This window comes from Leptopilina heterotoma, unplaced genomic scaffold (genome assembly GCF_015476425.1).
Source record: "Leptopilina heterotoma isolate Lh14 unplaced genomic scaffold, ASM1547642v1 Lhet_19, whole genome shotgun sequence".
In the NCBI taxonomy this organism is placed as follows: Eukaryota; Metazoa; Arthropoda; class Insecta; order Hymenoptera; family Figitidae; genus Leptopilina; species Leptopilina heterotoma.
The window spans coordinates 1,122,573-1,140,256 of NW_025110908.1; the positions used below are offsets into that span (position 1 = coordinate 1,122,573).

Consider the following 17,684-nt stretch of genomic DNA (forward strand, 5'->3'; position numbering starts at 1 on the left):
CCCAGTTCACCTGTAAAGATGTTCTGAGTATTGCCGCAATATTTTCTTTTGACAATTGCCAATGCCGTATGTACTTGGAATTATTTTTTAATATGCATATATATATATAATTTATAATACGTCTCCAACTAGAATTTCCATTCTTTTGTAATTTAAAATATTTTCTAGACTAAATAGAAATAAGTTTAAAATTACAATGTGGGAATTTCTCCTATCTTGGGGAAAATTCATATAAGGGTGGTTATAATTTTGCACACGTTCACTGGGGAGCTCAAAGTTCAAAGGTCTTTTGATGGTCGTCGCGTGACGCTGCCACTAGTACCTGAAAATATAACATTTCAAAAGGACAATTGAATTGAATGCAAACCTGGTATTGATTTTATTCCCTTATTTACTAATTTACAGTTTTTAATCGTCCGTTAAATTTATTTCATTTTCTTTTCTCTGAATTATTCCATTCCTTATTGTATTTTAATAACATAATTCAAAAAAATAATAGAATTACATTAAAATTTATTTCTTGATGCTACAAATTTTATTTTACTCTTACAGCCTTACTCTTTTGCTCTTGCAGCCTTTCAAAAAATAATAATTTCAATTCAAAGTATTTTATTGCCTATAAAATTAGTGATTTTAATTTTTGAAGAAGAAGAAAAAGAAGAAATTTGGAAACCTAGAGATTTTCAAGGTTTTCTAACCTTGATTTTTCTCTCGAACCGAGAAAATGGGTATTTTTATAAAGAAATACCCCAAACGTCAATAAAATTGGGAAATTTATTGATTTTGATGATTTCACTTATGGATTATATAAAAATAATTTTCGAGGTGTTTAAACATTTTCGAGTAGTAAAACGACAGACAAGAGAATTTTGAGTCATGTGAATTTACACACAGATATCTTGGAAGACATTAGCATAACTTTGTCTCTAAGGCAAGTAAACATCATACACAAAAAGACGTTCATGAGCTTTTTATGAGAGATGCGACTATTTTAAAGAGCAGTATTTTCGCTTTAATTATATAACAATTTATACAAATTTTAATATATGGGGGACACTAAAACCTCATTAAAAATAGAGAATGACGATATTTAAATTATAAATAGGTAGCATTTAAATTTTTTACAATTTTCTGGCGTTTATTTTTCATTTCTATATAAATTTCAATTCAATTTAATTAAACTCTTATTAAAAATTCTATTCTTTCTTAAATATTTTCAAGATTGCGACGCTTTTGCTCTTTTCAAATTCCCTGACTTTTCCAGGTTAAAAAAAGGAAATTTTTCCAGAAAATTATTCGAAAACATCAATAACTTCATTTTTAAATAAATATTTAATCATTACTTTTTTCATAAAAATTAAGATATTCAAAAATTTGAAATTTAATAACAAGAATATTATTATAAAACATGAAGATATCGATCACTCCGAGTCGAAAACTCGGAGTGATCGCTTTCTTCATGTTTTATAATAATTAAAACTTGCTACTTTGTTACTGTAACTTCTTCAAAAATTATTTTCAACATTACGATTATTCATTTCTAGAATTTTCAACTAAAATTCTTCAATTTTTTTTTATAAATTTTTTTAAAAGTTCTTTGTAAATTTTCAAATTTTTTTATTTACCTACAATTTAATTTTACGAAATTTCGATTATTCTGCCATTCTTCAATTAAATATATTAGAAATTAAAAACTTCAAATAATTAAAAAAAATTCCATTAAACTTATTGAGAAAAATTAATTCTAGAGAATTCTTAATTAAAAGTATAAAAAGTTCAAATTTTTAAAGATTTTAATTTGAAATTCATTTTTAAATCAATATTAATTAGAAAATTCTACGAAAATTCAATTATTTAACTATAAAAATAAATATTTTATTAAGCGATTGAATGTTTTTTAAAATTGAAATTTCCTATAGAATTTTATCAACAAATTCTGCCAAGAATTTTATTAAAATTTAAAAGTTTTGGAAATAATTGAATTTCTGCAATCATTTGCAAAATTTATGCTATATAATTCTTTTAATATTCAATAATTATTTTCTAAAATTATAAATAAAATTCAATTTTAAATCAATGTTTATTAGAAAATTCTACAAAAATTTAATTATTTAAATACAAAAATAATTGAATTATTTTGTAAGGAAATTTATACAAAATATTTTGTAAATAATTGAATTCTTTTGGAAAATGTTCTTAAAATAATAGATATTAAAAATCATTCAATTCAGGAAAATTTATGAAAATAATTAAAATTTTGCCAAGAATTTTATTACAATTTTTGAAAAGAATTGAATTTTGGAGTTGAATTTTATTATTTATAAAGATAATTGTAATTTATGAAAATTTTCGAACATAATTGAATTTCTATGAAGAATTTTGTTAAAACTTTTATAAATAATTGAATTTCTATAGAGAATACTATTATTTATTAAAGTAATTGAATTTTTACGAAAAAATTTATACAAAAAGTTGTAAATAATTGAATTCTTGTGAAATTTTTTATTATTTATGAAAATAATTAGATCTTTGTATAGAATTTTATTAAAATTGTTTTTAAGTAATTGAATTTTTTTGGAAAATCTTGTATAAAAATAGTTGATATTGAAAGTCAATGAATTGATGAAAATTTTTGAAAATAATTGTTAATATTGCCAAGAATTTTATTAAATTTTTTTTAAATAATTGAATTTCGAAGAAGTTTAATAAAAATAATTGGAATTTTTATGAAAATTTAAAAAAAATTTCGAACATAATAATTGAATTTTTATGAAGAATTTTATTACTTTTGAAAATAATTGAATTTCTTCAAATATTGCCTAGAATTTTACTAATATTCCTAAAAATAATTGAATTTCTGGGAAGAATTTTATTACTTGTGGAAATAATTTAATTCTTCCAATGAATTTTAGTCAAATTTTTTTTAATAATTGAATTTCTAGGAACAATTTTGCTATTTATAAAAATAATTGAATTTTTGGCGAGATTTTAATTAAAATTTTTGAAAATAATTGTATTTTTGTAAAGAATTTTTTTATTTTTGAAAATAATTAAATTCTTGTGTTGAATATTGTTATTTATGAAAATAATTGAATTTTGCAAAGAATTTTATTAAAATTCCTAAAAATAATTGAATTTCAGAGGAGAATTTTATTATTTATAAAGATAATTAAAATTTTGAAAAGAATTTAAAAAAATTTTTGAACATAAATGAATTTTTGCGAAGAATTTGACTATACTTTTGAAAATAATTGAATTTCTGCAATCATTTCTAATTGCTTCAAAATTCAATTTGTTTTAGTTTTTTTAACTAAAATTCTTCTATAAATCCATTATTTTTAATAATCAATTTTAATTAATTTAATTAATTAATAATCAATTGAATTAATTTTGAAATATTTAAGTGAACTTCACTGACGTTAAATCCACATAAAGAAAAAAAGAGAAAACATCAAAAAAATTGCTTCCAGGGTATAAAAAATAAGTTCCAAAAATAAGAAAATTTAAATATAAAAACGTGAGCGAATGTCACTACGCAATTTAACTATTTTTAGTTTAGATTCAACTCTTCAAACCATTTCCGAAGTTTTTTAAGAATTATTCGACCTTGCATGCATCGGTTGTCCAAATGTATGACGGACATATTAAAACAAAAAATAAAATAATTTTTGAAAAATAATTCATTATAGTTTTTATATCTCAGCTGAAACAGTGAAAATAAAAAATACCACACACGAACTATAAATTTTGATTTAGAAACCAATATCTTTTGCTCTTCTTCCGGTAAATATTTATTTTTGAATACCGGAAACATTTTTTTACGTGAAAAAATATGAAAGAAAACCATCATTAGTACATTGACTGCGAGGAAAATAATAAATACTATAGATGAGAATTTATTAAAGAAAATATAAAGAATAAATAATAAACAAAGGAAGGGAAAGGCAGGGTCAAACACGCGCCATCGATTTTCTCACATCTGCGAGAGGAACTCAAGCTTGGGGAACGTTATTATGCTTTTCCGATGATATTTTGCTTTTTACCCCAGCAGAATGGCCTCGAACCAGAATTGCATCATCCTTGAATGTTAATTTCCCATAACATTTTGTGCTTCCGCACAAAAGCTTCTAATAAAATGAGGAAGTTGGTTAAAGAACATCATAATGTAGGAAAAGTTTTACGCTTCAGCGTCTCATTGTCATATTAATTCTGGATCATTGAGAATTACGATCATCGTGCGGTATATGCCATACTATATTATTTTTTACATATAATTATTTACGGTCATTTGGGGTAAATGTAAACAGAATATCTATTTTTCACCATAACAGCGTAAGCTTTTTTTTCGTTATTAAACGGTATAGAACTTATGTTACACTTCACTTCACTAGAAAAATTTTATGGGGTACAAGAAAATATTAATGAGTCTGAAATGCATTAAACTGGTTACATTTACCCCGAGATTTTGAAATTCTTCGGGGTAAATGTAAACTGTTAATTATTTATTAACTAAATTGACAAAATTCAAAAATCAAAGTCAATTATTTTCAATATCTAGTATTTTCAAAAAAATTTCACAAAAGAATTCAATTTTATTTAAAAAACAAATTGATAAAATTCATCCAAAATTCAATTATTTTCATAAATATTAAAATTTTCACAGGAATTCAATTCATTTAGAATAACATTTTCAAAAAAATTTTGAAAAATCAATTAACAAAATTTTTATACAATTCTTCACAATAATTCAATTATTTTCACTAATACTTACATTTTTCATGGAAATATAATTTTTTTAAAAATTTTTGATAGAGTTCTAAGAAAGAATTCAATTATTTTCATAAATGATAAAACTCATCGAAGAATCTCAATTATTTTTAACACTCTTTTTAATTAATTAATCAAAAAATTCAAATTATTTTTACAAATAAAGTTTTCCACAAGAATTCAATTATTAAAAATATAATTTTCATTATATTTATTACATTTCGAAAACATTAATTACTTATAAAACAATTTTTTGCTGAAATTCTTAAAAAAGAATTTAATTATTTTCAAAAATAACAAAATTTTTTACAGAAATTCAATTTTTTAAAAATATTTTAATAAAATTCTTCTGAGGAATTCAATTATTTTTAAAAATTTTAATAATAAAATTATACACAAACATTTAATTATTTTCAAAAATAATAAAAATTTCACAGGAATTCAAATATTTACAACTTATTTTCATATATTATTCAATTATTTTTATAAATAATATTTTTTACAGTGATTCAATTATTTTCATGAATAATAAAACTCAATGCTGAATTTCAATTATTTTTAATACAATTTTATTGGAATTCCTCGAAAAAAGTAATTATTCTTAAAAATTTTATTAAAATTTATCAAAGAAATTTAATTATTTTAATAACCATTGCTACAATTTGTTTATTAGAATTTAAGTATTATTTTTAATACATTTTTAATTAAATTTCTTTAAAGAATAAAATTATTTTCCAAAATTTTAATGAAATTCTTTGCGTAACATTTCAATTTTTTTCAAAATAATTTTAATAAAATTCTTCGCAGAAATCCAATTATGTTTAAAAATTTACAAAAGTTCTTCTCAGCAATTCAATTATTTTTATGTATTTTAATAAAATACTTTGCAAAATTCAATTATTTTCATAGATAATAATGTTCATCACAAGAATTCAATTATTTTCAAGAATTTTAATGAGAGTCTTGTCAAGAATTCAATTATCTTTATAAATAATAAAATTTTTTTCAGAAATTCAATTATTTTTGAAAATTTTAATAAAATTCTTAACAACTATTCAATTATTTTCATAAATAATAAAATTCATCGCAGGATTTTAATTATTTCTAATACAATAAATTGTACAGGGATTTCTCAAAAAATGTAATTATTCTTAAAAATTTAATTTCAATTCCTCGAAAAAATCAATTATTTAAAAAAATATTTTATTAAAATTCTTTAAGAAGAATTCAATTATTTACAAAAATTCAATTATTTTCAAATATTTTAATAAAATTGTTCGAAAGAAATCAATTATTTTAAATACAATTTTAATTAAATTTTTTTTTAAATAAAATTCAATTATTTTGAGGAATTTTAATAAAAATTTTTTGCAAAATTCAATTATTTTTATTACAAGAATTCATCATTACAACAATTACAAGATTTATCACAAGAATTCAATAATTATTTTTAAAAGTAATAAATTTCTTCTTAGAAATTCAATTTATTTCATAAATAATAAAATGCTTTTTAGAAATTCAATTATTTTCCAAAAAAAAATTTAATATAATACAACACAGAGATTTAATTATTGTCAAAAATTTTCAATATCTACTATTTTCATAAAATTTCCAAACAGAATTTAGTTGTTTAAAAAATTGTTTGTAAAAATCTTCGTAAGAATTCAATTCTTTTCATGACTAAAATAAAAATTTCTTTGAAATTCAATTATTTAAATTAAAAATTTAATTATTTTTATATACAAATATTTAAGGGGCACACCTAGTGTGAGTGACTGAAAAAAACGGTGATTTTTAGGAATTTTTTTCAGGGAAATTATTGCATCTAATTTTTTTTAAAGTTTTGTACATGTATATTTGTATAAATAGTGAACATTTTGTAATTTTTTCAAAGAAAAATATCTTTTTTTTAAAAAGTTATTCGCTATCTCCTGAGTAACCAAAAAAAAGTTCTCCCACTGCTGCAGTGATTGCGGCCTTCTCAGTGACCTAAATTAAAAAAACCAAAAAGATTATTAAACTAGAAGATATTTGCCGTACAATGACCCTCGGATGTCAAAAAATATTAAATTGCAACAAAATGGCGGAGTTTTGAAAAAAGCTTTTCAATTTCGCCAAAAAAAATCCGATGGTTCTTGGCATCCCAAAATTTTATTTTTCATCCAATAAAAAAACTGGAGCCTCATTGTACGGCAAATATCTTCTAGTTTAATAATCTTTTTGGTTTTTTTGATTTCAGTCACTCAGAAGGCTGCAATCACTGCAGCAGTGGGAAAACTGGTTTTTTTTTGGATATAGCGAATAACTCTTAAAAAAAAAGATATTTTTCTTTGAAAAAATTACAAAATGTTCACTATTTATACAAATATACATGTACAAAACTTTAAAAAAAATTAGATGCAATAATTTCCCTGAAAAAAATTCCTAAAAATATCACCGTTTTTTTCAGTCACTCACACTAGGTGTGCCCCTTAAATTCTTTCATGAAAAATAAAATTCGTTGCAGGAATTCAATTTATTAGCAGTAGGATAAGAAAGAAGTGAATATTTTTGATGAAAATTAGGAAAAAGTCAGGAAAATAAAAAATATGGAAAGGAATTTTTGTCAGTTTTGTATAAAGTATCTAAAACGAGTCTTTTTGGTCGTCAAGTTTAATTTTTCGATAGCTACTTTTTTTACTATTTTTTTTTTGTTTGAAAGCTACTTTTTGTAACTTTTTTAAAAAAATTAATTATCGAGGGCGAAACCTAATATTGTTTTATAATAATTATATTAAATGATTCGGTTATCTTTAATTATTAGAGAACAGGAAGAAGTCGATCCACTTCTTCATATGTTTTCTAATAATTCTTAAAAGTTATTGACTTTCAAAATGTTTGATTTTAATTTTATTTATTTAATTCTAGTTCTACATTACATATTTTTCTATTTAGTCCGAGGCCTGCAATTGAAAATATCTTTTCAGGTATTTCAAGAACTTTATAATAATATATAAAATAACCGAACCAAAATTGCAATTGATTGAATAATCTTTCTCGAAGCAAATTAGAAGCTGCAGGGCAAATAAGTAACCCATTCACTTTTCTTGCATAAACTTTCTTTGAAGTTGTATGTTTGTATATACAATAAAGATTCGCCTATTCTCAAATAATTCCTCATGGCAAATTCAAGTATTCAATTTAATTCGCAAATTTTCAATTTCCAATTTTGAACTGTTTAATAATTAACAATATAATTAATTTGCGTTCAAATTGCGAGATCTGTACACTTTCCATATGTAAATACGTAGTGTGTAAAATGAATAATGCAATGCACACTCGCGCAGAGAGGTGAATGTTTGCGCCTCGTCCAGAAAGTCTTTAAGTGTTTAGCAACTCTCATTGATTAGATTTAAATAAATTCAAAATCAAACTCGAAGGGAAATATAAACATCAAAATTTATTATCTCTTGCGACAAAAATGTTTTTTTTTGAAAAAATTCTATTTATTTAGATTGGAGATTAGGATGTAATCTTTCTTTTTTTGTATAGAGTAATCAGGGGGACTTCTTTTTTTTTGGGCAATCCGTTTGGATTTCTGTATCGATATATATATATAATAATCATGAAACGAAGTGAAAGGAGAATTTTATATATTAGAAGTTGAAGTTGCTTCTAAGGGGGAAAAATATAGATATAAGGCTAATATTCTTTAAATGCTTTGGATGCTTACGAAACTGATGGCAATAATCTTTTGCTTGGTAACAAAGACGGAGAACCACTGTCCACTGTGTAGTGCAGTTTAGACAGAAGCTACGCGGATTACTATTCTTGTCGGAGGCATTCCGATAATCCCAACTCGCTTCCATACACATCGTATTCCTATATACATTGGACAAATTTTTTTCCTCTTGTCCTCATGACTCGTTCGATACAGTTTATGTGGATATCAATATATATATTGTATAAATTGTGCAATACGAACTATGGAAAATCAAATCATCCTCCTCTGACGAAACATTTGTATTTAACTCTTGATTCGTTGTATTAATTATACATTTCCTATTATTAACAAATTCTAATTCTTTTCGTTTCCAAAATTCCAAGAAACTCAATTTCTATACATGGAGAAAATTTATTCCTTATATTTTACCGAATTTTTCAGTAAAGTTATTGGGATATAGTATGGCAATAATCGTAATTTTTAATAAGTTTCTTAAATCGAATTTTAAAAAATGAATTTTGATATTTGCGATGCTATGAAGGAGCTTCTCTTAATAAAGAAGAAAAAAGAAAGAAGAAATAAAACGATTGACATAGATTGCGTACATACTAATTCTATACTAATATGTAGACATATACATAACACATATTCTGTACATTATTTGCTGTCCTGATATCATAGCCAAGACGTTCTCAATATTTATACAATTGACTTCAAACTAAATGGATTTCGTAAAATGGAAAATTTTTGATGATTTCATATATGGCAAATGGAATTATTATGAATTAAAATATTAGTTAAAAGAACACAGTTTTTTGTCGCATGTTTCGTTCATTTGTAGTTTTTACAATAATATATATTGTTATTGAAAATAATTTTTAATACTTACCTTGCTTACTATCTAATGCGTATACTTATTATTATCATCGTCGCATAGTAATAATAATTGCTAAGTAGGTACTTGTGTATTTATCAGCAGTTTTCAAAGCGCTTTTTTTATTTGAAACCATTTGTTTCTAATATGTATATATGCTGATACAAATTTAACAAGACTTTAATTAATACGATAGAAAATTAATAATTTAATAAATTTATTCTTTATAAGAACTATAATTATCATAAAATTATTACCTACAAATTGTTTCATGAATAATTTTACTTAAATCAAAATTAATTGAATTTTAAAAGGGTTACGTTTACAATTTTCATAAATAGATGAACTACAAAAGGTTTTTATTAGAAATTTTATAAACTTTCAATTTTTAATGAATTTAATTATAGTTAAGAACTTAGATTTTTGAAAAATTTTAATATTTCAAATTCTTTTGAAATTATTTCAATTCTTTAATATGCATTTAATTGATTATTAAAAATAATGGATTTATAGAATAAGTTTAGTAAAAAAACACTAAAAACATTGAATTTTGGAGAAGATACAAATGCAGAAATTCAATTATTTTCAAAAATTTGAATAAAATTCTGGGCAACATTTCAATTATTTTCAAAAATTTTAATAAAATTCTTGGAAACATTTCAATTATTTTCATAAATAATAAAACTTACCACAGAATTTCAATTATTTTTAATACAATTTTAATCGAATTCCTCGAAAAATGTAATTATTTTTAAATATTTTATTAAAATTCTTTGAAAGAATTCAATTATTTAAAGTTTTCTTGATAAAATTGTTTATGAGAATTCAATTTTAAGAAACATTCAATTATTCAATAAATTATTTATTTTTCTATTCTATACTCCAAAATTCAATTATTTTCAAAACTTTTAATAAAATTCTTATCAAAATTTCAATTATTTTCAAAAAAGTTCCTCAATTCAATGATTTTCAATATCTACTATTTGAATATTAAAATTTTCCAAAAAAATTCAATTATTTAAAAACAATTTGAATAAAATTCTACGCAAACATTTAATTATTTTCATTAATAATATAAGTTTCACAGAATTTCAATTATTTTTAATATATAATTTTAATCGATTTTCAAAAAAAATGTAAATGTTTTGAAAAATTCTTAAAAATTTTATTAAAATTCGTCAAAAGAATTCAAATACTTAAAAATTTATTTATAAAATTCTTTATGAGAATTCAATTTTAAGAGACATTCAATTATTCAATAAGTTATTTATTTTTGTATTCAAATACATAGGTAATTGAAACTAAAATTTTTTCTTATAAAAATTATTTTAAAAATGTATTTTAGTTAAAATTTGAGATAATAATTGAATAAAGCATTATATCATGAATTTTTAGAAATAATTGAATTGCAGAAAAAAATTTTATTATATTTTTGGAAAATAATTGAAATTAAAGAATTTTGTTATTTCTCAAGATAATTGAATTTTTCCAAAAAAATGTGTTAACATTTTTGACGATAATTGAATATTTCAGAAGAATTTTACTATTTTTAAAGATAATTCAATTCTTGTCAAGAATGTTATTACAATTTGAAAATAATTGAATTGTTTAGAAGAATTTTATTAATATTTTTGAAAATAATTGAATTGCAGAGAAGAAATTTTATTATGTTTTTTAAAAATAATTAAAATTCTGCAAAGAATTTTGTTATTTCTGAAGACAATTGAATTTTTGCAAAGATTATTAAAATTTTTGACAATGATTGAATTTCTGAGAAGAATTTTAATATTTTTAAAGATAATTAAATTTTTGTTAACAATGTTATTACAATTTTTTTCAAAAATAATTGAATTGTTTCGAAGAATTTTATTAATATTTTTGAAAATAGTTGAATTCCTGCAAAGAATTTTATTATTTTTAAAGAAAATTGTATTCTTGCTAAGAATATTTTTGAATCTAGTTGAATTTCAATAGGTTTCAATTTAAAATAAAAAATAAAAATTTTTTTTATTTATTAAAAATAATTGATTTAGATAATTAAACTCATCGCTGAATTTCAATTATTTTTAATACAATTTTAATCGAATTCTTAAAAAAATAATTGAATTGCAGCAAAGAATTATATTTTTTAAAAATAATTGAAATTCTGTGAAGAATTTTGTTATTTCTGAAGACAATTGAATTTTTGCAAAGATTATTAAAATTTTTGACAATGATTGAATTTCTGAGAAGAATTTTAATATTTTTAAAGATAATTAAATTTTTGTCAACAATGTTATTACAATTTTTTTCAAAAATAATTGAATTGTTTCGAAGAATTTTTTTTTAATATTTTTGAAAATAATTGAATTCCTGCGAAGAATTTTATTATTTTTAAAGATAATTGAATTCTTGCCAAGAATATTTTTGAAATTAATTGAATTTCAAGGGGGTTCAGTTTGAAATTTTAGAAAATTTGTACCTATTAAAAAATAATTGATTTAAAGAAAAACTTGAGTAAAATTTCCAGAAAATAATATAATTTCGGAAAAGTTACAAATACTTGTAATTTTTATAACTAACTGAATTTTGAAATGACTTTAAATTAAAATTTTGGAAAATGTGAATTTTAATACTTTTTATTACAGGGTTTCTATAGCGTCCGGAAATTTTGGGAAAACAGAATTTAATTACACCGGAAAATCTCGGGAAGTTGCCGAGAATTTACAAAAATATCCATGAATTTTTAAAAAGTTTCGCTAATTTGTTAAAATTTAGAAGAAATTTGTTTTTTATAGGGACCAAACTTATGTGCTGGATCTAGGTATATTATCTTAGTTTGTACCAAATGAAATTCATTTTAAACAAATAAAAAAGTTTATCAGCTTTTGATTCAAATATATATTTCTATTGAGAAAAGAATACTTTTCGACTTCTGAAAATATTTCGAATATTTTACGACGAGAATTTAGTATTTAATTTTAACTTTAAGTCGACAATTATTAGTCATTGAGAGGGCGTACGTTGAGAATATGTTCATTATTTATTAAAACTACTGATTCTATACTCGATCGTGCAATATCGCAAGTTATCAGTTTAAACACCAAGTTAACGCCTGACAAAGTGATACTGTTTAGAGATTGCGGAAACATTTCGAACTACTAGATACATAACCCAATCGGGTTAAGTACATTGTACATTATTTTGTTGCAGATTAGATCAATTACAGTGATAACTCTCCTTGTAACATTTAACCAATTGTCCCTACATAACAGAGGCGCAAAAATAGTGTTGACCTTTTCGAGTCCAATTTAATACTTTCTACTGAATATTCGTCTAAATATCACTCCAAAACTTTTAATAATTAATCTACACGGAGAAAATTTGTTCCTTATATTTTACCGAACTATTCAGTAAATATAAATGTAGCAAACACTTATCTTACGTTTTACCGAACTATTCAGTAAATTTGAATGTAGCGAACACTTAACTTACGTTTTACCGAACTATTCAGTAAATATAAATGTAGTGAACTATCTTACGTTTTACCGAACTGTAAGTGAAGCTCTAAAACATGTATCGTAAGGTTTATGCTTCTTACATTATTATTTAATGCAATTGCTTCTCCAGTCCATTTCTTGCAAAATTACTGTTTTGACACTTCATCCCAGTTTTACCGAACTAAATTCAGTAAAATTTATAAATTTCATGAAATAAATTTTCTCCGTGTACAAAAGATCCAGAGTGAATAATTTTTGTGAAATACTTGTTGTCTTACTTTTTGCCTTGAAAAATCTCTTGTTTGTTCAATACTTTGAATACATTAAATTAGAATGTTTCATAATTACAAAAGAGAGAGAGAGAGAGAGAGAGAGAGAGAGAGAGAGAGAGAGAGAGAGAGAGAGAGAGAGAGAGAGAGAGAGGTCATTTTTTTTCATGAGTGTTTGGCTACATTATGTGATGCTTATGCGTGTAGCTTATGGTTTTGAACTGAACGCAAAAGATCAGTAATGTATTCCAGAATTTCGTAATGGGACACTCGAGTATACACCCAGAGAAAAAAGTTATTTATTTTAACTAAAAGTGTATATTTAAGAAAAATTTATTTGTTGCAAATAAATATTTTATTTAAAATAAATAAACTAATATTTATTTCAAATAAATGCACTAATTAATCTAAAATAAAGAAATATATTTGCAATTTATGAAATAGTATATTTGTAGCAAATAAAAAATATATTTGATTCAAATAAATGTTTGTTTGACTTATAAGTAGACGCCTGCGCATATTGCATTGCTATAGTAAAACAATAAGATGTTTTGCTTTTAACAGTTTAACGCGTACAATTATAAGAGGTTTATTCATCATGAATAGTTAACAAATTTAATTGATTTAAGTACAGAATTTTTCTTTTTAAGTGAAAATTTTAATTAGTACAAAGTAACAGATTTGTATGTGATTTCATTTACATTTTAGTGTCTTATTTGAGATTTTGTGAGAAAAATGTGACAGTGGACTTTTACATATGAAGTGAAAAAGTAAAGTAAAATGACTAACAATAAAAAAACCTGACTTTATTTAACAAATATTCTTATAAAAATAAACATTTATTTTAATGAATATTAAAAGTTCCATTAGTGATTGTGATTGTTAAATTTATTTGAAGGTTATAAGTGAATTTTAATATTTTAGAATGCTTACAGGATTTATTAAAATGAAAAGTGTTTTTTATTTGTTCTAAATATAAAATATATTTAAAGAAAATATAAAATTTTTTTCATTTAAATAAAAAATGGATATTTAAACGAAATATATTAATTCAAATAAAAAATATTATTTGAGCTAAATAAAAGTTTAGTTGGTTCTGTGACAAATATCCTTTTTTATTTGTTTGAAATAAATTTTATTTAATTCAAATAAATCATTTCTCTAGGTGTAGTCAATACTTGAGCAGTGTGTATATATACATGTAAAACACAAGAGTCATGTACACGAATATATACAATAGAATGTGTAGTGTATCTGTCCACCTGACTCTGACGTCAGGAGCAAGGAAGAAGTTGAACGACCTTTACAACTTACCAGACTGTACTTTGTAGCTTCAGTTACAAACTTAGGGTATTAGAAACCAACTATTCCACCCACTATCTTCCTCCGAGTATGTTGAGTTTATTCCTTTTTTTTTATAGTCTGCAAATAAATTTTTATCAACCTATATTCTTGCGTATACAACAGCGGAAATACAATTTTGTTTATTTTCTTTATTTTTCTGTAGTCTGTTTAATAATAATATTGTACAAGTGATTTGTTTTATTGTTTTATCGATATTTGAAAAAAAGAAACGACAATTGCTTTTCAACTCGCGGTGATTTATGAAAGAGTGTTGTAAATAAATAATTATTCACAATGATGTCTCGACAGTTGTCATTTAAAGTCTATTTAACAGATAGTACAGACCAAGTTATGTAAAACGAATACTATGTTGAGTCTGTCGTATACAAGCAGAATCGTTCGTCATTATAGAAACTTTACATTTTGCAATATTAATTTTTAGTTCAAACTTTGAATTTGGGTCGAAATTTTCTGGTTTCTCTGTTTTTTCTCAGAGATGAAAAAGTAGATAAAAAATGATAATTGCGAAAACATTATTACATGTTTTGTAACAATTAAAGATTATCAAGTGATTAAATTTATATAATTAAATATATGTAGGTAATCAAATTCAATTATTGTCAAAAATTTTAGTAAAATTCTTCGCAAAGATTCAATTATTTTTAGAAATAGCAAAGTTTTTTTTCAGAATTTTAATTATTTTAAAAAAATAAAACAAAATTCTTTTCAGCATTTCAATTATTTTTAAAAAATATAACAAAATTCTTTTCAGAGTTTCAATTATTTAAAAAAAAAAATATATGTATATAATAAAATTCTTTGCTGCGATTCAATTATTAAAAATTATTACAATTTTAACTAAAATTCACTTTTAAATAAATTTTTATTAGAAAATTTATATAATAAAATTTTTAACATCATTATTTTATATTATAAGAATATTGTTGCTGTAACTTCTTAAAAATTATTTTCATCAATTCAATTCAATTATTATTTTTTACAATTTTTAACTAAATTTCCTCTTTAAATCAATTATTATTATCATTAATTTTTGAAAAAATCTTTGAGAATTTTCGAATCCATTTGTTTACAATTCAATTTTACGAAATTTCGTCGATTATTCGGAAATTCTTCAATTGTATATTAAAAAATAAAAACTTCAAGTAAATTTTAAAAAAAATCAATTAAACATTTTCAAAAAAAATAATTCTACAGAATTGTTAGTTAAAAGTATGAAAAATGAAGATTTTCAAAGATTTTAATTTGAAACCTTTTCAAAATTCAGTTATTTCTAAAAATTACAAGTATTTATAACTTCGACAAAATTAAATTATTTTCTAGAAAATTTTTAAGTAAAGTTCTTCTGTAAATCAATTATTTTTAATAAATAAAAAAAAAAAATTTTTTTAATTTTAAATTGAAATTTAATTTTTTAAAAATATTCTTAGCAAGAATACAATTTTCTTAAAAAATAATAAAACTCTTCGCAGGAATTCAATTATTTAAAAAAAAATTGTAATAACATTGTTGACAAAAATTTAATTATCTTTAAAAATAGTAAAATTCTTCTCAGAAATTCAATCATTGTCAAAAATTTTAATAAAATTCTTTGCAAAAATTCAATTGTCTTGAGAAATAACAAAATTCTTCACAGAATTTCAATTATTTTCAATAAATATAATATAATTCTTTGCTGCAATTCAATTATTTTTTTAAGAATTCGATTAAAATTGTATTAAAAATAATTGAAATTCAGCGATGAGTTTAATTATATATGTAAATCAATTATTTTTAATAAATAAAAAAAAATTTATTTTTAGTTTTAAATTGAAACCTATTGAAATTCAACTATTTTCAAAAATATTCTTAGCAAGAATACAATTTTCTTTAAAATTAATAAAATTCTTTGCAGGAATTCAATTATTTTAAAAAATATTGATAAAATTATTCTAAACAATTCAATTATTTTCAAATTGTAATAACATTCTTGACAAGAATTTAATTATCTTTAAAAATAGTAAAATTCTTCTCAAAAATTCAATTATTGTCAAAAATGTTAACACATTTTTTTGGAAAGATTCAATTATCTTGAGAAATAACAAAATTCTTTAATTTCAATAATTATTTTCCAAAAAATAATAATAAAATTTTCTGCTGCAATTCAATTATTTCTAAAAATTCATGATATAATGCTTTATTCAATTATTCACTAAAATTTTAACTAAAATTCATTTTTAAATTAATTTTTATTAAAAAATTCTAGGCGAATTCAATTCTGTATTTAAATACAAAAAATATAATTTATTGAATAATGGAGTGTTTCTTAAAATTGAATTCTCATGAAAAATTTTATCACCAAGTTTTTAAATAATTGAATTTTATTGACGAATTTTAATAAAATTATTAAGAATTTTTAAAAGTATCATTTTTCGAGGAATTTGATTAAAATTGTATTTAAAAAAAAAATTTTAATTCTGCGACGAGTGTGTTATTTATGAAAATAATTGAATTATTGCGAAGAGATTTCTAAAAAAATTTGTATATAATTGTATTCCTGCGAAATTTTTATCATTTAATTTATGAGATAATAATTGAATATATTTGCGTAGAATTTTATTAAAATGTTTGAAAATATTTGAATTTTAAAGAAGAATTTTATTATTTATAAAGATAATTGAAATTTTGACGAGAATTTAAAAAAATTTTTGAACATAATTTGAATTTGTGCAAAGAATTTTATTACTTTTTAAACTAATTAAATTTCTGATGCAATCATTTGTAACTTCTCCAAAATTCAATTTTTTTAGTCTTTTTAACTAAAGTTCTAATAATTCGTTATAGTATTTAAAAAAATTTGTATTTTCTATTTCAGATTACTCCCTGTAATACTCCAGCGACACCTCCAAATTTTCCTGACGCATTATTAGCCTTCTCCAAAATGTCAGCGGGAGAAAAAACGCCCTCGGGTAAGCAAATCTTGGCTTTTTTTTCCTTCTTTATAATTTTATGTACATATACACGATTAGTCAGATTCGTTGACTCAACTTGAGAATATTTGATTGGCCTAGATATCAGAAAAAGAAAACATTCGTTTAAACTCAACATCTAGCATATATCGTAAATAGATAAAAAGTAAATATTGATAAAAGTTATAACTTTAAATTCAGTCATTTCGTAAATGATGTGCATTTTCATTAGAATTTTCTTCACACCAAAGAGACTGCATTTGTTTTACAAAACATCAAGTA

The 17,684-nt window shown here is 22.1% G+C and overlaps 1 protein-coding gene across 1 annotated transcript in view; it reads left to right on the plus strand.

Moving 5' to 3' along the window:
- The window catches only part of LOC122500645 (UBA-like domain-containing protein 2), a 34,613-nt gene that overhangs the window by 6,159 nt on the left and 10,770 nt on the right, over nt 1–17,684 (plus strand). The window contains exon 3 of the mRNA XM_043609667.1: nt 17,309–17,402. Within this exon, the coding sequence (XP_043465602.1) occupies nt 17,309–17,402 (94 nt within the window). The remainder of the gene's footprint in view (nt 1–17,308; nt 17,403–17,684) is intronic.